Source organism: Cyprinus carpio, chromosome A16 (genome assembly GCF_018340385.1).
Source record: "Cyprinus carpio isolate SPL01 chromosome A16, ASM1834038v1, whole genome shotgun sequence".
NCBI classification, from domain to species: domain Eukaryota; kingdom Metazoa; phylum Chordata; class Actinopteri; order Cypriniformes; family Cyprinidae; genus Cyprinus; species Cyprinus carpio.
Window position 1 is genome coordinate 2896313 of NC_056587.1, and position 18062 is coordinate 2914374.

General features: G+C 38.3%; 1 protein-coding gene across 1 annotated transcript; it reads left to right on the forward strand.

The window, feature by feature from the left end:
• Positions 1-8442: 8442 nt before the first annotated feature.
• On the forward strand, positions 8443-16930 carry LOC109100642 (extracellular matrix protein 1-like). The gene is made up of 9 exons (XM_042772024.1): positions 8443-8670; positions 8984-9028; positions 9521-9556; positions 9758-9814; positions 9906-9971; positions 10184-10425; positions 11835-12043; positions 16048-16309; positions 16625-16930. The coding sequence occupies exons 1-9, from the start codon at positions 8601-8603 to the stop codon at positions 16844-16846; spliced, it is 1209 nt and encodes a 402-aa protein (XP_042627958.1). The 5' UTR covers positions 8443-8600; the 3' UTR covers positions 16847-16930.
• The last annotated feature ends 1132 nt before the right edge of the window (positions 16931-18062 follow it).

Consider the following 18062-nt stretch of genomic DNA (forward strand, 5'->3'; position numbering starts at 1 on the left):
TGCAATAAAAGCGTTGCGCAGATCCAATTTAGAGTAGTATTTAGCCTGGCAGAGCTGTTCTAGCGCTGCTGGGACCAATGGCAGGGGATACCAGAACTTAACAGTGATGTCATTAAGGACGCGGTAATCGCTGCATGGCCTCAGTCCTCCGTCTTTTTTCTTTACAAAGAAGAACCCGGCCGAGGCAGGAGACGTTTAGGGTCTAATGAATCCTTTGGCCAGTTCTTCTTCGATGTAAGTTTTCAAAGCTTCTGATTCTGGTTGTGATAACGGGAAGATCCTCCCCTTAGGAGGAGTGGCGCCGGGCATCAGATCGATGGCGCAATCAACTGACCGGTGGGCTGGGAGCTGTGATGCTTTCCTCGTACTGAAGGCTTCTGCTAGGTCTGCATATTCGGTGGGCAGACTTACTTTCTCTGTGTTCTGAACAGGTAGAGAAGAGTCAGGAAGGGGCGTCCGTGTGATTGGGTGAAGGGATGACGTAGAACTTGATGTGCTCAGAATGAAGGGTTCCTATTTGTAGTTTGACCTCCTCTGTGACAGATAAAACTTTCCCCTCTCTGATGGGTCGTCCATCTAGCGCCTCCACTGCCAAAGGAAGATCACAAGGGGTGAGTTTGATTTTATGTTGCAGGGCAAATCCATGTGACACAAAGTTACCAGCTGCCCCAGAATCTAATAGTGCAGTAGTGGAAATAGCATCATCATTAACGGTTATGATAACCGGCAACCTTATGCTCGAGGAAGAGGTAGTGACACGGGTACTGACACTCACCGTTCGGGGCTTAGATGATGGATGAATCGAACAAGAGGAGATCCTGTGTCCCGCCTGACCGCAGTAAAGGCATAGTTGGTTCTGCATATGGCGTTCCCTTTCCTCGGGAGTGAGATGAGTAAATCCAAGTTGCATCGGCTCTGCTGCAGCGCTGGTGTCCGGGGGGAATCGGGACAGGGCTCGGGAAGGACGTCGTGAGCGGATTAAATTGTCAATTTGGATGGTGAGATCAATGAATTCACTCAGGCTTTTCCCCTCATCTCAGCAAGCCAGCTCTGACTGGAGTTCTGAGTTCAATCCCCTTCGGAACAGAAGTTTTAGTGTGTCCTCTACCCAAACTGTCTGGGTGGCGAGAGTTCGGAACGAGAGAGCATATTCAGCTGCCGTACTCCTTCCTTGTGCCAGTGTTAACAATTGATCCCCAGCACTTTTCCCCTCCGCAGGATGTTCGAAGACCTCGCGAAACTGTTGAAGAAAGGTCGTGAAGGTGGGAAATGGGGAGCCGTCCGTTCCCCAAACTGCGGTGGCCCAATCCAGCACTCTCCCGGTAAGGAATGAGCACACAAAGGCAATGCGGCTAGAGTCTGTGGGGTGTAGCGAGGGTTGCTGATTAACGAACAGCGAGCACTGAAGCAAGAACCCTTTGCATCTGGCAGGATTTCCGTCGAATTTCTCCGGGAACGCCAATCGTGGGCTTACTGGTGAAGTTAGGGGTGACATGGTGAGATTGGAAGCTGGGGCTTGGGAGGCAGCAGTTGCGGCCGCGGCTGGTGTTAGTTGCAACCCCTGTGCAGATAGCTCAGTGAAGAACTGCATTAATGCTGCTGGATCGCTTTGTGGCGAAGTCTTCTGTTGTGAAGCATCAGCAGAGGCGGGATCCATTTGCAGCTTTTATTTGGATAGTCAGACAAGACAGGGTCAATCACCAGTAGATACAATGGAGAAGGCAAGGCTGAGACAGAACCAGGGACAGGCACAAGATCCGGGCAGACAGCAAACAATCACAGGAACAGGTCAATCCGAGTCAGGGCAGGCAGAGAACAATCGATAAACATTAAACAGTCCAGGTTAAAACGAGAAGGCAGAATAATTGGATACAAACGCTCAGTAGTGACAGCCAGGGAAAATCAAGACTTCGCAGTGAGTAGGAGTGAGTGAGCTGCTTATAAGTGTGTTTGTGTATATTAGCTATAAGTGTGTGTATGTGCGCAATCAGTCCCAGGGATGAGGCAGGATGGGAATTGGAGTTCAATGGGTACAGTCAATATTCAGGTGAGAGTTCCCTCTGGTGGTGGGAAGGAGGCAGTATGGGATCCTCCTTTGTAACAATAATAAGACATTGAATTATAATTTTAATTTTTTTGATATCATATACACATTGTATAGGTAACTTTAAAGTTTAGTCTACTCTTCTCCCAGTTCTTTTGGGAGGAGAGGAGGAATTTACGTGTTGCATGTGTCATACAGCGCTATTGTGGCTGCGGTGTGTCATGTGACAAACATGACGCGTCTCCATGGAAACAGTAAAGCAATACATTCTAAAATAATGGTCGCCTAAAAGAACTTATGCTAGGGGCTCAGATAGTATATATTTTAAACTCACGTGCGAAAAGTTTAAAGGGACATCAGTTTGACTGTAGTTCTGGATAAAACGCTGATAAAAATGGTCAAATCCCAGGAACCGCTGCAATGCTCTACGAGAGTCGGGGGTGGCCACTCTGAGACATCCCTTACCTTGGCAGAATCTACCATAACCCCCTTCACCAAGATTAAGTGTTAAAAGCAGTCTTTCACTCATCCCTTTCCCTTATCCAAACCAAGTGATTGGCATTGCAGAGGTCCAGCTTTGTGCTTCCTGCAGCAGCTAGGGGGCTGAGGACATCAATGGCAGGGGGTACTGATTCTTTACAGTGATATCATTCAGCCCCATGATAATCAATGCAGGGGCACAAGGAGAAATCTTTCTTCCCCACAAAGAAGCACCTGCAGGAGAAGAGGAAGAATAAATGCCACCTTTGCTGCTTCAGTAGCAAAGGTGGTGGGTTGCTGGGAAAACATGATGGCACACTGGGACAGGAATGAGGGACATGCCTTAGGATCCCCATTATAAGGAGGAGGAGTTGGCACTCTAGGTTCTGAAGCTACCCGGGCAAGAACAGGAGCAGAAGCAGAGGCAACAGCTTCAGACCGAAGGCTGTCCTGTTCCTGCATCAACTCACTGACCTAGTTAGTGACTTCAGTAACTTGAGAAGACATGACGTCCACCTCTCGGAAAGTTACTGTGAGTCGTGTGGCATGTTGACCCAGCAGCACCCCCTGCTGGACGACAGTTGCCCGGATCTGGTCAGATCCCACTGATTCCATGCTGGCCAGATCCAACTGTCAGGGTGGTAAAAGGGGAGCAATCAGTTGCAGGGATAACAATGATTTGTTGAGTTTCAAAAACATAAATACATGAATCCAGGAAGTAATTGTTAAGCCAGTGTCTGATGGAGTAACCAGGAGAGATTCCAGCCAGGTCCATGGATTTGAATGACAGCCCAACAGGAGGCGTCTGTTAAAGGGGTTCCAGAGCGAATGGCTGAGAGACACAGTCCAAGGGCAATGAGGCAGACAAGTTTACCAAAGAGCTCCAGGATACAGGGAATGGCAATGATGAGAGTGAGAGAGTGGTTACAGGAGGGTGAAGGCAGAGGCCTAGCTGAGTTGACTGGAATCTTCTGGGGCTGGAGGACAAGACTGATTTTAGCAGAGCAGCTGAATGGAAGAAACAGAAAGGGCAGGAGAGTGGGTAGAGCTGGGCAGCGAGGGATGGGAGGATGGTGGCAGGGAGTGGGGAATCCAGGAGCCAGAGCAGCTGGGGAGCAAAAGGGAAAGGGAAAAACAAAAACGAAACTAAAGCCAGAATTTCAAAACAAGGTACTATGTAGCATAAAGCTAATCCATAAAGAAATAATCCTTATTTAAAAAAGTATCAAATAAATGGAAAGGAAACTATGCAAGACTAGACTTGACAACAGCAGAAACAAGATCACGATCAACACTGACTAAAGCCAGGTTAACTTAGCAGAGCACAGATTTGATCTGGCACAGGACAAAAAAATAAGAGGGGAATATAAAGGGTGACTTATGATCTAAAACAGGTGTACACCCTAACAAGATAATCAGGTAACAATAAGGGGCGGGGTAATAATAGATAATAGAGCACAAAACATCCAGATCAGACCAGCGCCTTGACACTGCGTTAAATGACAGCGGTTTTCCAAAGTAGTCCTGAGCCCATGTGGCTATATTTAACAGAATGACAGTTTCATATGAAATGCCATCTCAGGGCTCAAAGGTCATGCACATTCAACTGTTTTTTGCCTTTCCTTACACAGACTGAGATTTCTGTATTTTATGGTAGTTGGTGAAATACCTAATTCTTATAATTATTCTCATAATTCTTTGTGATTTTGCATTGAGAAATGTGATTTTTGATTCACTGACGTCATTTCTCTCATGAAATTTGGCAATTTGCTTGCAAAGACTGAGATGCTCCTTTTATACCCAAACATGATGCCCTCACATTTAAGTTGTTCAGTGAAAACTTTGGAAATCTTTTCTTTTACATTTGTCAATTAAATAAAAGTTAGAGAGAATTAACAAATCACAGATTCTTGATTTTTATTGCATTTTACAAAATGTCCCAACTTTTCTGGAATTGGGGTTGTAATTTCAACACCTCATTTTAGAGCTAGTAAAAGAGCTTTGAAACACTGATATGAGAGACAGAGAGAGAGAAAGAGAGATTGGTTAAGCATGTGTGAATTACTTGAATCTGTTTGCCTCTCAACAGCAGTGTCTCTAGAGAAAATGTAAGTTCAACTGCTTCAAGAACAGCGACATTTCCATCTCGCTACTAAGAAATGTCATGTAGCTTTTCAGTCCTGAAACTATTTTATTTATAAAGTTGCGGAGAGATTGAGAGTATGTGATTCAATAATAAAAAATTTTTTTTTATTTTTATTTGCACTATTTACTATGCAAATAGTTTGTAATTTTTATCCTGTTTAATATATTTTTTGCTTGGCCAATGTCGTTGTGGGTTTTGGTTCTTTTGCTGTAAGAACCTTTGAAATAAATAACTGAAATTGTTTTGAAAGTGATATTGCAGTCAAGACTGGACTGCCTGGAACATTTCTCTGAAAATAACTACACACCCTAGAACATTCATCAACAAATCAGATTCAAGTATTCAACAACCTTGTTGTATAACTGAGATTTAAGCAAATAACAGAATGCAAATATTGATATTTGCAAATATCAAAGCATCATTTCTCTTTGTCAATAAGTAGGCCACATAGTTTGTGTTCTGGGAGAAAAAAAAATGATCAGGCATTCTTGAAATGACGGCATCAGACATTTAGGTCTTGTTTTTATAATCTTGTTTTGTATTAAGAGGGAAGCTCCATAAAAATGTTAGAATGAGGAAGAAAACAATTTAAAAGAAAGAAAGAAAGAACTGAGAAACAGTGTCTCAGCTGGGGGAGTCATGCTCCTCTGGCACTCAGTACATATTTAAATAACTGTCTAAAAGACAAATAGTAACTAGCATTGTTTGCACTTAATTTCTCCCACAATCCTGAAGCTTGTCTAGGCACATGTTACCCTCATCATCCATTAACATCACCTCGTTTTGACTAGAACCTGTTGCTCAATGACTGTAATGTATCATTACTCTCACCATTCCATGCAGAAAAGGTCAGAATAAAATATGAGTTTATTATATAATTACCATCTTAATCCATCTTGAGTCACAGGTGATTTGCACTGTGAATGTAATCAATTGTGTAATTATGATTTAGGTATTTAGGTATTGGAGTTTCTGATATTTGTAAATCTAAACATCAACCATTTTTCTTCATTACAATTTTTAAGATTTTTATTTGTAAATTAATTTTAACTCTTTATTTTAATAACTCTGTATTTACAAAATGTACTGTGCATTTCCCTTCCTATACTTTGAGTTATTTTACAGTAAATAACTTTTATTTAATGTATTTACCATGACAATAGTCTATCTAAGATATGTCAGAGCAGATGAAAACAATGGATTTTGTTCACAGGCTCTTAGCACAGGATATATGTCAAATGGCTTTGTTTATGTTGATAAACCCATGTGTCCTAGGGAAACAAGGCAAGTGTCTGACTCAACAACATAAGAAATACCAGCACTGTCTGGCAACCAAGGCCATTAGCATCAGACTGAATCTGGGCTAGCTCCGTAGTTTCTGAGAATTCAGTGTTTCTATTGCTCATTTCCACATCTGAGATATCCCTGCCAGCCCTACCTGAAGCCAAAATCAGTGAGACATCACACTGTAACCAAATTCAGCTGGTAATAACATTCAAATGTGTTTTTGTTTTTCAATTCCCTTACTCTGAACTGGATATAATACAGCCTAACTTATCTGTTTAAAAAGAACTAGTCAAGAAATAGTTATAATTAACAAATAATTAATGGAGTAAGAGTTACAAAGTATTCAGTGAAAAAAAGAAAAGATATGATACAAACAATTCAATGACCATAGACTGACTTTATAGTATTAACTTGAGAATGTTTAACCCTGTAAAGACTGACATATGAAACAATTTATCTTTTTTTAATGGAACAGTTCATTAATCCTTTTTTTTTGGGGGGGGGGGGGGTATGTTTGCATACATGTTTTTTGTTGAGAATAATATTTCATATACAACAGGCTTTTATGGCACATATGCTTCTTATAGATTATAATGTAAATCAATGAGATCTTCATACCAAACTACTACATAAAATGCATGTAAATATCAGTTGTCAATCTATAATTCCCAAAAAATGTCTGAGTAAGATAATATTTAAATGCTTAGATCTATGATCAAAACATGAAGTTTGAAATTAGATTAATCTGAGATTAAAACAAATAATAGATTGCAAATGGTAATATTTGCAAATCTCAAAGCCTCATTGGTCTGTCATTCTTCTACATTTGTATGTACTGAATGTACAAGTAAATGAGTTCATATGCATGAGCAATGATAAGTGGAAATGGCATGTGTGTGAATGAGTAATACCACAAAAGTGCAGATATAAAACACAAATATAGTCTAAACACAATAGAAATAATACAGAAAATGCAAACAATGTACATATAGCAATGTCCATATAATTACAGGCTATTTTGGAAGTTGTGCCATTTAACATGAACATATAAATAATATGAACATGAACATAAATATCAGATGCTGACAACAACAGGTTAGACATATCTATGATATACAATATACATATCCACTTTGAGTCCACTGTAAGGCTTAAAAGCACAGTATAAAGCAGAATCTTAGAAAAAAATTAATTGTAAATTGAATCTTCTATACTACTCGACATTGGTTTAAAACAAATTATTGCACAATGTTTAAACCTGTTAGACAGGAATGCCATGAATTATAGAGACTGAAACAGTCACATTATCACACCACCCAAAATACATTCAAGACCTGACAACCCAACCCTGCTGCTGTCGTATGTGAAATGAGTTGTGTCTCTAAACTAGAAGTCAACAGATGGGTTTTTTCATCGACTGACGCTGATACAACAACTAGAGTGTGGGGTGGGTGATGATGACCAGCAGAAAGAGAAGGGCTGTAGTTGTTATTTGTCACATTCACAAGGCCATCCAGTAACTAGATTATGAGCTTTAAACTCCTTTTCAAAAATAAAATTACCACTTGTTAGCTGTTGGATAAAAAAATTAACACAATCAAATTAAGTGTATGACAGAGGTTGATTTTAATGAAAATATATGAAACTATGTTTCATAAATTTTTCTTAATAAATTTTTCTTAAAGTTTGACATTTTGTTTAATTGATTCATTACAGTGTTTTTATATTTCTAGGGTTAGTAGTGTATAGTCACCTTTTACACGTTTACATGTTTTATTAAAGTGTTTTTGTGTTTTAGAATTGTTTGACTGCAAAATTTTGTTGAATAGACTAATAGCCTGTTTTATGGAAACACTTATATAGCCTGACAAAATGTCTCACTATTGGGGCATGTTGTCACAGGACATCAATGTGTGTTCAATAAGCTACTTTTTTTCTGGTGGGGGAAAAAAAGGAAATTTTTTATATATATATATATATTATATTTTAAAAAAAAACTTCAAAAAAATATAAAATAAACTTTCAAAAATAATTTAGAAAAGGCATGAATGCATGAACAAAAATATGAGAGGCCTATTGTAAATAATCAATTGACAAGACTTTTGGTAAACTTACCAAGAAAGACTCGTTCAATTTACGACCAAGTGGGTTAAAATTTTTTTCTTTTTTTTAAATTAAAAATCATAAGCGTCATAGTCATCATAAGCGAAGAAAGGCAACCACAGGCAATCATATTTGGGAAAGGACGTGACATGGAAATTAGTGTATTTTTAATAGTAAACACTGCCCTCCTTTCCGTCCTCACCCATCTGACTTATTATTTTCGGGGGTTAGGCTGGTACAGGATAGGACGGGGCACGTACTGGCAGGCTACTTAAACAAACAAAAAAAAATCCCGGAGGCAAACTCCTGTAAAGCGAGCTATGAGTGTGTCAGCAAGTCTGAGAGTGACAAAGCAGAACATCCTCCTCCTCCTCCTCCTCCATATGATCTCCTGAACTTGGCGCGTCCTGGCTCATGTAGACTGAGGCTTTGCCTTTAAAAGCTCAAGCGTGGACCGGTGAACACATAGTCAGCGTGCTCCGCGTCTGAAACACATTACCTTCAACCGAGAAGCGTTTGACTGAGGGCACATCACCGACCATGAGCTCTTCACGCAGCGTGGGACTTTATCTGACGCTTTTACTCGCTCTTCTGTGCGATGCATCGGAAGGTAAATGCAACTTTTCAGGTCTGCGTCACGCTAATGTGTTCATGTCGTTTGCACGGAACATAGCTCAGACACGGATCACTTTTGCATATTATACCTTATGATCAGAAATGAAGCGAAGGAATATAGCTAAATTACCAGGGCGTTCACGACAGTGTAGAAATGATTTATTGTTTATTTGTCATGTTTTGTAAGGCAGTGTTTGTTTGTGAACAGCTTTTTCCCCCATGGATACATAAAAACATGCGCGCAGATGTTCTGAATCCTGTTTTTTTCCCCCTATTGATTAATGCCAATGTGTGTGCTACTTTTCCAGACCCTCCTGTCCAAAAGGAAGTTACTGACACAGGGATTGATAAAGGTCTGTTTGAATATTTTCGACTTTATACCATAAGCACTCATTAACGTAGTGTTTGTTCCAAAAAAAAAGCATCAAACTTTGCGCGTCACTAACGCAACAGATTGAAAGCTGGTGTCAAGTGGATGTTGACTTCTGTATTAGCTGTGCTTCATAGACCTACATCGCTACACTCTTGTCAGTAGCAGACAGAGAAGGCACCCTTCAAGCGACTGAGATTTCACAGCCTCCTCACAAACCGTTCTGATATCACTCGGCCCTGGCTCTGTTTCGGGTTTTCTGCTTCTGCTGGTGATAAAAAAGCAGATTAATGCCCCAGCACTCGTCCAATCAAATTTAACCACCAGAAACAGATGTTGTATAAAATTTATTTTATATATTATAAAATAATCAGATTAATCATCATATCAGCTATATTAAGTAAACAAGATTTTTTTTTTTTATGTCCAAAATATTTGTTGTTTTTCACTAATGCAAATGTATTTTTTTTGGCAGATGGCCTTCAGCATGAGTTGCCACTTAACCCTAAGGGTAAGGCCATGATCAGTGATTGATTTGACCTGTTGATCAATCAGTTGGTTTATATTTCTAATGGATATGTGTTTTGATTAGTTAAAATAAGTATGTTGACTTAAGAGGCAAAATGTGATATTTGCATCTGTAGCTGTTAATTGTGTCCACAAAAAATGTACAATTAAAAAAAATAAAATAAACACTTGTGTCTTATTTCAGTGCTGGACGTTTTGATGATGCAGAAACCGATCATCCCTGACCCTTCCAAAGTAATAGGTGAGTGATCGTCTGCTGTTTCTCAATGAAAAGTCAATTAATTAGCTGGATGGTGTTTTACATTCTTTCCTGGGTTTCTTTGTGTATTTAGTTGCAGGCTCTTCAGACACGACCCAGAAAGAAGTCACAAACGTTCACCCTGAGAATGTCCCAATAGGTACAGTTGCATGCTATAATGTGTTTCGGGTTGCCAGTGTGTCTCAAAACCTGAGGAAGGAATTAGAATGGTCTTTAGATTAATATTTTGTATGTTGATGTAAAATGCTGTCCCATCAATATAACACTGGTTGAATAGCAGCATTTTACAGATTTTTTTTGGGTGTGATTGGTGTTTTATAAATCTTTTAAATCTCTCATCTGCCTCATCAGATCTCCCAGTGTTTGGCCCAGAGGTTGATTTCCCCCCAGCCTTTCCAAAAACAGGCAACCTGCAAGATATCTGTCAGTTCAGTAAAGCTCCGGTCCGGTACCCTAAGGACATGTTTCCCCAGGATGGCTTTGGCCATGCGTTTCGACAGGCTGATGCTATCAATAAACTCCAGTCCTGGTACGGTGTCTGCTGTGGCATTGATAAAACACAGGAAGAGCAAATCTGTTGTGCTGAACAAGCGGTGAGAGTCTTGACGTTATTGTACTTTCTAATGATAGACTTACAGCTTTCACAAGACAATATTCAGAGGACATTCTATCTAAGCTCATTTGTATCTCTGGTACTTCTGTTGTAGTATAATTTGAGAACTAATACTTTAAAGTTTTAAAGCCCCCAATTTAAATTGAAGCAGCAACAAATTAAACAGGGTGCTGCAGTGATGACATTTTTGTTGGCCAACCTGGAAGTTAGCATCACCCTTGTTCTTTCAACAAAAACCCAGTGGGATTTTATATTTCATTGGCTTTTGGATTATTGCAGAAAATAAGTTCTGTTTCTAACAAAAGTATATAATTCTTACATGTTTTGTTCATCACATTGATCTTCACAAATGAACACAACTGTTAGGAATTTTCACCAGAAGTAGAAAGCTAAATATGGGCTATAAACAAAATACACCATGGTCGCATGACTTTCAAGCTTCTCTCTTTAAGTCTTTATTTAAAAAAAAAAAAAGATTAATGGTTTGCAAGAGCATACAAACATAATGAGGTTGTAAAAGCAACAACAGTGTTTTTCAGCACCAGTAAAAGTTTTAACAAAATCAAAAGGAGGAATTACTCTGTATTTTGTTGTAGAAGAAAGCATGAAAATTTCTTCAGCTTGTGGTAAGCACAAGCTTGTTTTATTTCAGCACATTGACTTCAAGACGATGGAACTGGAAGTTCTTAAACGCTAACTTGTTTCTAGTGCTAACATGTCATCCCTGAAGCGCTCTATTGCCTGTTTCCAAACAGGTTTCCCAAACATGCCTGTCATTTGTCGATCCAGCACCAAACTTCTGTCATTGTTTGAGGCAGTGTTGCCCTTCTCAAACAAACAGCAATGTTTTAGCGCCACAGAGTCAGTGTTTGTTTACCTCACATGTGGTTTAAACAATCCAGTTCTTACCCACTTTTAGATTCTTCACATTACTAAAGCAGAGACTGCAGATCTAGAAGGATTAACATTTCTACAGAAAGTACATTTCTTACTCAGTCATTTTTTTAAAGACTTATGTTACCCTGCTTTGTAAATTACTGCATGTACATTGACTCTCTTTTCAGAATTTTTTTTTTTTTTTTGCTCAGTTCTATTGTCAATTTTGTCTTTATATGTATATGGGCATTGTGGTGCACCAGGGAAATATCTGTGCTCTCACGTACAGTCAAGGTCTTTAGACAAATCTTTGTTTTCCTTTCACTATTTAGTCTTTGGTGAGAAAGTATACAAAACATTGGCGATCTGAAATGGACCAATGTCAAAGTAAAGCACTTTGACTGTTTGTGCATGTATAATTCTCTCATGACTGTTGCAGTTTTATTGTAGATGTACCTCATTGCAATTTGCTTTTTTTGTTTATTTCTGCCTATTGTCTTTTCAATCATTCAGTGGAAGAAGAGTCTGGCTGCCTACTGTTCTCAGGAATTCTCGATTAAGACCAGTCACTACGTCTGCTGCAAGAAGAGCGGGAAGGCCAGATGGAGCTGTTTTGATAAAGAGGCTTCAAATACTTCATATAACGTCTCCTCCGAGGTCTCAAATGGCAACAGTCCACAAAAGATTCAAGGCTTCAAATATAACTCCAGCGCTTGCAAAGGGTAGGTTTCTACTGGAGTACATGCATTGTGACTTTAGTTTAATGAGGTTTTTAATGGGCTTTTCTTTTTTTTTTTTTACAAAAGTAATTGTCAGAATCAATGTTTGTAATATTACCTGAGTGATTCAAAATGAATTAGATTGAAAATGTTATTTTTATTAATTACAATATTCTATATTTCTTTACCATGCTTGAGGTTTTAACAACATATCAGTATTACAGAAAGATGTTAAGAAAACATTTCTAGCATTTATTTTATGGTATATATTTCTGTAAACCATGATCTCACATTTGTTTCATAATGGCTCCCTCTTCGTGTAGTTTACAATTCTGAAAGCCTCAAATGAAACTGTTTTAAAAATGTTTTATGCCTTTTTTTTAAAATAAAATGTATTTTAAAATTAATGCAGGGAATAAGTGTGTTGATGTGGTGTACCATTTTACTCTTTATTTGTAAAATGCACGTACAGTATTTAGTAATGTTCAATACATGTGAAATTGGATATCCAATGTAGGCATTCCTATAGGCTGAAATCCATCTGGACCTATTCTGAATGCAAAAAAAAAAAAAAAAAAAAAATCCATTGTACATACCACTTCCCTTAACCTGCCCTGTAGGAAATACAAAACTTAAAACAAAAACCTTATTTATGTATAGTTTTTGTTGTGTATATAAAGTTTATTCAAAGTAGAAAGTTTATCTAAAGTGTAAATGTTAAAATTCATTCAATAGAATTCATTTAAATAGCATTTAACACGATTTGCTTAAAGGTTGTTTTTTTTTTTTTTTTTTTTTTTTTTGTGGTGTACCATTCAGCAGTGTTTGTATCAGCATTGTAATCGATAATCAGTATCGTTCAATAAATATTGTTCAATTTAGTGTTAGACATATGTTATCATATTTAAACCGTATGTTTTGTTTTGTTTGTATGTAATGTCACAAGTCAGAATCTCAGGTTTACTGGGTTTTACACGATTCGATTCTTTTGTGTGGGTTTATGTAGTGTACTTTAACATTTTCACGTGTTCTCCAAAATGACCCACAACCTTATTAGATTATATGTGAAGAAATACATTTATTAATTAAACTTCTCACCAAATGATTGTTTGACAAATTACTCTCAAACTACCTCCTCTCACCGCTGCTTTCTGATGGTTTGGTGAACAAATACTCCGAGTCGCCCCCCTGTCGTTTCAAAGAATTATACAAAGGCGAGCAAGTGTCAAAAAAGCCGCGCCCGTTTAGGGAGGAGCCGTATAGTTGGCAGGTTCGCGGTGTAGAGGCAGGTGAAAGTATAAACAAAGCTTCAACTGCACAAACCTCTTCCACTACGAGAGAAAGCAACAGCTGCACAGTGATTCCACCGTGTGCCGCGTCCGGCGTTAAAGGGCCTGGGGGTCATATGATGCAAATTTGTTTTTGTTTTTCTTTTTTTTTCCTTTGGAGTGTTACAAGCTCTTGGTGCATAAAGAAGATCTGTAAAGTTGCAAAGACTAAAGTCTCATATCCAAAGAGATATTCGTTATTGAAGTTAAGACTCGTCCACGCCCTCCTAAAACGCCTCGTTTAAACACGCCCCCACGTCTCTATGTCACTATGTGGGAAGATTTGCATAACGCTGCCCAAATGTTCACGCAAAGAAAGAAGGCATAACTTTTATTCTCGCTGTTGCTGCTGCCATGTTGTGGAGACGCTGTGTGTTTCACTGTGAAAGCGAAACTACTTAGTTTGGTCTTCCAAAAGAGGACACAACTAGAAATCAGTGGTTAAGTTGTATTTCAAGACTGTTCCAGAACAGTTCAATCCAAATATTCAGATGTGTGCAATGCATTTTACGGAGGACGAGGACTGTTTCCTGGGAGAGTAGTCTACAATACGGTGTCTGTTTCTATAAAGTGGGGCAATTGCAACTTTGCAAGGACAGTCTGGCGCTTCTGACTCTCAGTCTGTAAGTACGTTTTCATATTTAAAGAATTTGCCACTGATTCAAACGTGAGGTTTTAGCAGTGTAGAGTAGAGCTTGTTGTTTGTCGTTTCTCAGATCACAAATGCAGACATGGTTTTATGTTTGTGCGGCAATGCAACATAAAAAGACCGTATAAGTCATTATAATCAGTAATTATGTCCCCACTGGATGCAACAAATGCCTCGTTTATAATGTTTTTTTTTTGTTTTTGTCTCGTTGCTCTGGGACACAGGGCATCACAATATGGTAAGGGGCATAACATTTCTGTCACACGCTTGAGGTATTCAGCCAATCACAACTCACTGGATAGCTGGCCAATTAGAGCACACCTTGCTTTTCAGAATGATAGGCTTTGTAAAAATCAACACGTTTCAGAAGGTGGGGCATAGAGGTGAAACAAACAATAATGTACATTGTGGAAAAGCGTTTTTTTTTTTACCTTAAACTGCATAAATGCATTGCATTACACCAAATACACAATGATGTTCTTTTTAGCAACATCATATGACCCCTTTAAGTCAAAAGTGTAGGCCTACTCGTCTTTTGAGCGCACGCACAAAAAACTGCCTGCCATTGTGCAAGTGTGAACTTGAGATTCCTTTCGCGGCATACTGCAATTACAATAAGTACAGTTGCACCAAGCACATCACACTCTATTACTCAACCATCCCTCCATGCTTCCTTTTTCAACGTTTCCCCACTAACTTAAAAGGTGCACTGATATAGCCGCTTACCCTGATTGGCCTTTTTCCATGTTAATGATTTTGAAAGTTAAATCAATTCACACTCGTTGTTGGTGCTCTTTTATTCTTTCATGTTAACTAAAGGAAAATGATCTATTTTAATTTAATTAACAAGTACAATTGACCAAGACATCTTCACCTCATCTTATTCCAGAAATGTCGCTCACCCAGTGCTGAGTGGAGCTGTACAGTACAGCTGCAGCTCACAAGCATGAAGGTTGGGGGGAGGGGAGGTGTCTGAACTAGTTGATCAAAATCAGCACCCTGATAAAGAGGTTGACTGGCACAAAGTATTTTATGTATTTTGAAAATACAAAAAAATACTAATCTTAAATGTATTTAAATACAAATTTGACTTTTTCCCTAACGCTTTAAAATACAAAATGCAATATGCAAAATAAATTCTATAGAACATTGGGGTTAAAAAATTGTTTTAAAACTGTGCTTTCTCTCCTGCTCATTTTATATAGGTATCTATGACAAAATAAAAGGTGGCACACTGTCAGTTCTTGATTTAATGATAAAATTATGAAAAGAAGACCCAAATGTGGCTACTACTGTAAATAGAAAGGCACATGAACAATACATTCGTCTTCCAGCTTGTTATTTATAACATCAAAATAATCTAGACATTCATTAATGTAACAACGTAGTCAGTAGGATTCAGTTGTATCAAACATCTTTGACTTCAATAAAAGCCGATGTTTAGATGTAAGCCCATAAAGTTCATGTTTAACAAAATGAAAACATTATTTCCAAATTTCATTTATAAGTGTCTTATAAACCTTCTACATTTACAACAATCCCTAATATGCTGCTGTGTGATGTTACTTCAGGTCCAGGCGAGATTCATTTATATATTGTGCAAAGAGACCCAAGAAATACAGAAAACTTTAACAAAAGTATTACAAAATTATTTTACTAATTTTCAATACTGTACCAGTCATAACTGGCCCATTGTACCAAATATTTTTTTTAACACTTTAATCCTTAAATAAATTAGCAGAACTATAATATTTTTTCAAAGGAAAGTAGGTAAATTATTTATTTTGCCATATAGACAAAGAATGTAGCTGGAGAGAAAAAAGAGTGCATCATCTTCTCGATCCTATATAAAGAAGTAATTCGTCGTCCCCAAAACTGCTTTATTTTCTAGTTGTAGGTGGTGATGTAACAAATACTCATATGTCCCACCATAAGCACGTCTAGGGTTGCAAATTAGATGAAAAGAAAAATGAATAGAGAATGAATGAATCCTTAAACATGCTCAACTTCCTCTCTCTTTAATCATCCAGCTCATCTGTGGCTTGTCCAGAAGCACTTATGAAGCAGACCGAAGCTCCATACACCAGCTTTCCACCTGGCCGTCTTGATTCCTCCAACATCATACATATCTGTGCTCATCACAAGCTCCGACTACGAAACATGCCCAAGTGTCTTCCTCGCACTCGCTACGACTGGCTGATCCGTCAGGCGAAGATCATCAATGTCCTGGAGAGAGAATATAACCAGTGCTATGAGGAGAAAAAGGACCAGCAACTCTGCGCTGAAAAGAAGGTGAAGAAAAAAAGAATCACAAATGGTTCGCAGTTTAATTCTGAACTCATAAAAACACTTCCAGATGAACTATTTCTATAGAAGGTACATAAAATAAATATAAAGAATGCTGTATATAAATATGAATACACAGAAATATTATTAATCAGAACTAACCAGTTAATATAACTTTTCCTTTAAGCTGATGAGAGAGAGAGAGAGAGAGAGAGAGAAACTGGCATCACCTTTTCTTGTTCAACTGTTGATTTTTGTCGCTCATAAATTGTAATAGTATCTCTCTTTAAATAGTAAAGTATCTCTTTTTATCTATTTCAGTGGAAGAAGATGGTTGATGAGTTTTGTAAGGATGAGATGAAAACCAAAGGACAGCAGTTTGAGTGTTGTGGAAAGAATAAGGAAGAAGAGCAGTACTCCTGTTTTGCAGCCTCTGCCCCAGATCCAGAATATAGACCCACTGATGGAGCACTCAGCCCTTCTGCTGCTCCTCCAACCCTCCAGACATTACGTGATACACATACAGCTGCCCAGGGCATGTAAGACCCTCTTCATTCCAACTTGACTGTTTAACAAACTTACAAGTGGTTGGTAAGAATGTACAGTAAAATACAATAAAAACTACTTTAAAAAAAAGCTTTCTATTTTAATATTTTAAAGTGCATTTTATAATGGCACAGCTGAATTTTCAGCAGCCATTTCTCCAGTCTTCAGTGTCACACGACTATGACAGTAATATGATTCTAGGTAACACATGCAAACACACATTTTCTTAAAATATTGAGATGATACAATGCTCTTTTTGTGCTTTTATTATCTATGTTTAGGTTTATCTATTTCCTTTCAGACATCAGTGATCATGAAAGCCAGTCAAAACAAGGATAGTTACAAAAATAAGCTCAGCGTGTGATTGCATGGTTAACCTTGTGCATGGCAAAACATTGATTCAAGGACAATCCAAATCCAAATATATATTTAACTAAAAGCCTGTAGGCTCTGGAAGATTAAAATATTTCAATAATTAACTGAAATCAAATTAATCGCCCACAGGAAGGGTTTCCCCTTTTCTGTAGATCAAATGATTGAATGGTGCTGCCCTCCAGTGTTACAAGAAAGACCTGCATGTATAGAGAGGCTGAAACAAGGCCAAGCTTGTTGGTGAATTTGCTCCTTGTGCTGTATTTACGCATGATAAAATCTGCTTAATAAATCTAAATGTAATTTTAAACGGTGTCTTTTTAAGAAAGTGAATGGCTAAAAGATTAAGCACCACAAAAATGCTAATTTTCTTTATCTCATAACTTTACTTTAAACTCTTAACATTAAAACGGTTTATATGACGTGACATACAGCCAAGTATGGTGACCCATACTCAGAATTCGTGCTCTGCTTTTAACCCATCCAAAGTGCACACACACAGCAGTGAACACACACACACACTGTGAACACACACCTTAGGGTTAGGAGTCAAACTAAGGTTGTGTGTTCGAGTATTTATATTATTTTCTTGTAGCTTGACAGCCACCTGTATGAGATGTGTCAAGTGAAGGAGCTGGTGAAGCCTCATTGTTGCACACCCAAAATCAAAAAACCGTGTCATATGTGCCACAAAACTGCTCCTGTGCTATATCCGCAAGGCAGAGAAAGACAGTAGGAGGAAGAACTGCCCCCAGCTTCTGTTGATCTGAGTCAGACAGAATCCCTGATGCTATGAATCTGGATCATTTTTTTGCATAGCGCACACATTTTATTATAAATG

Excerpts from the sequence above, each read along its gene's own strand:
- LOC109100642 (XM_042772024.1), top strand. The coding sequence starts at position 8,601 with ATGAGCTCTTCACGCAGCGTGGGACTTTATCTGACGCTTTTACTCGCT. Across the intron at positions 9,815-9,905 it reads TGACCCTTCCAAAGTAATAG|TTGCAGGCTCTTCAGACACG; the intron begins GTGAGTGATCGT and ends TTGTGTATTTAG. Across the intron at positions 9,972-10,183 it reads CCCTGAGAATGTCCCAATAG|ATCTCCCAGTGTTTGGCCCA; the intron begins GTACAGTTGCAT and ends CTGCCTCATCAG.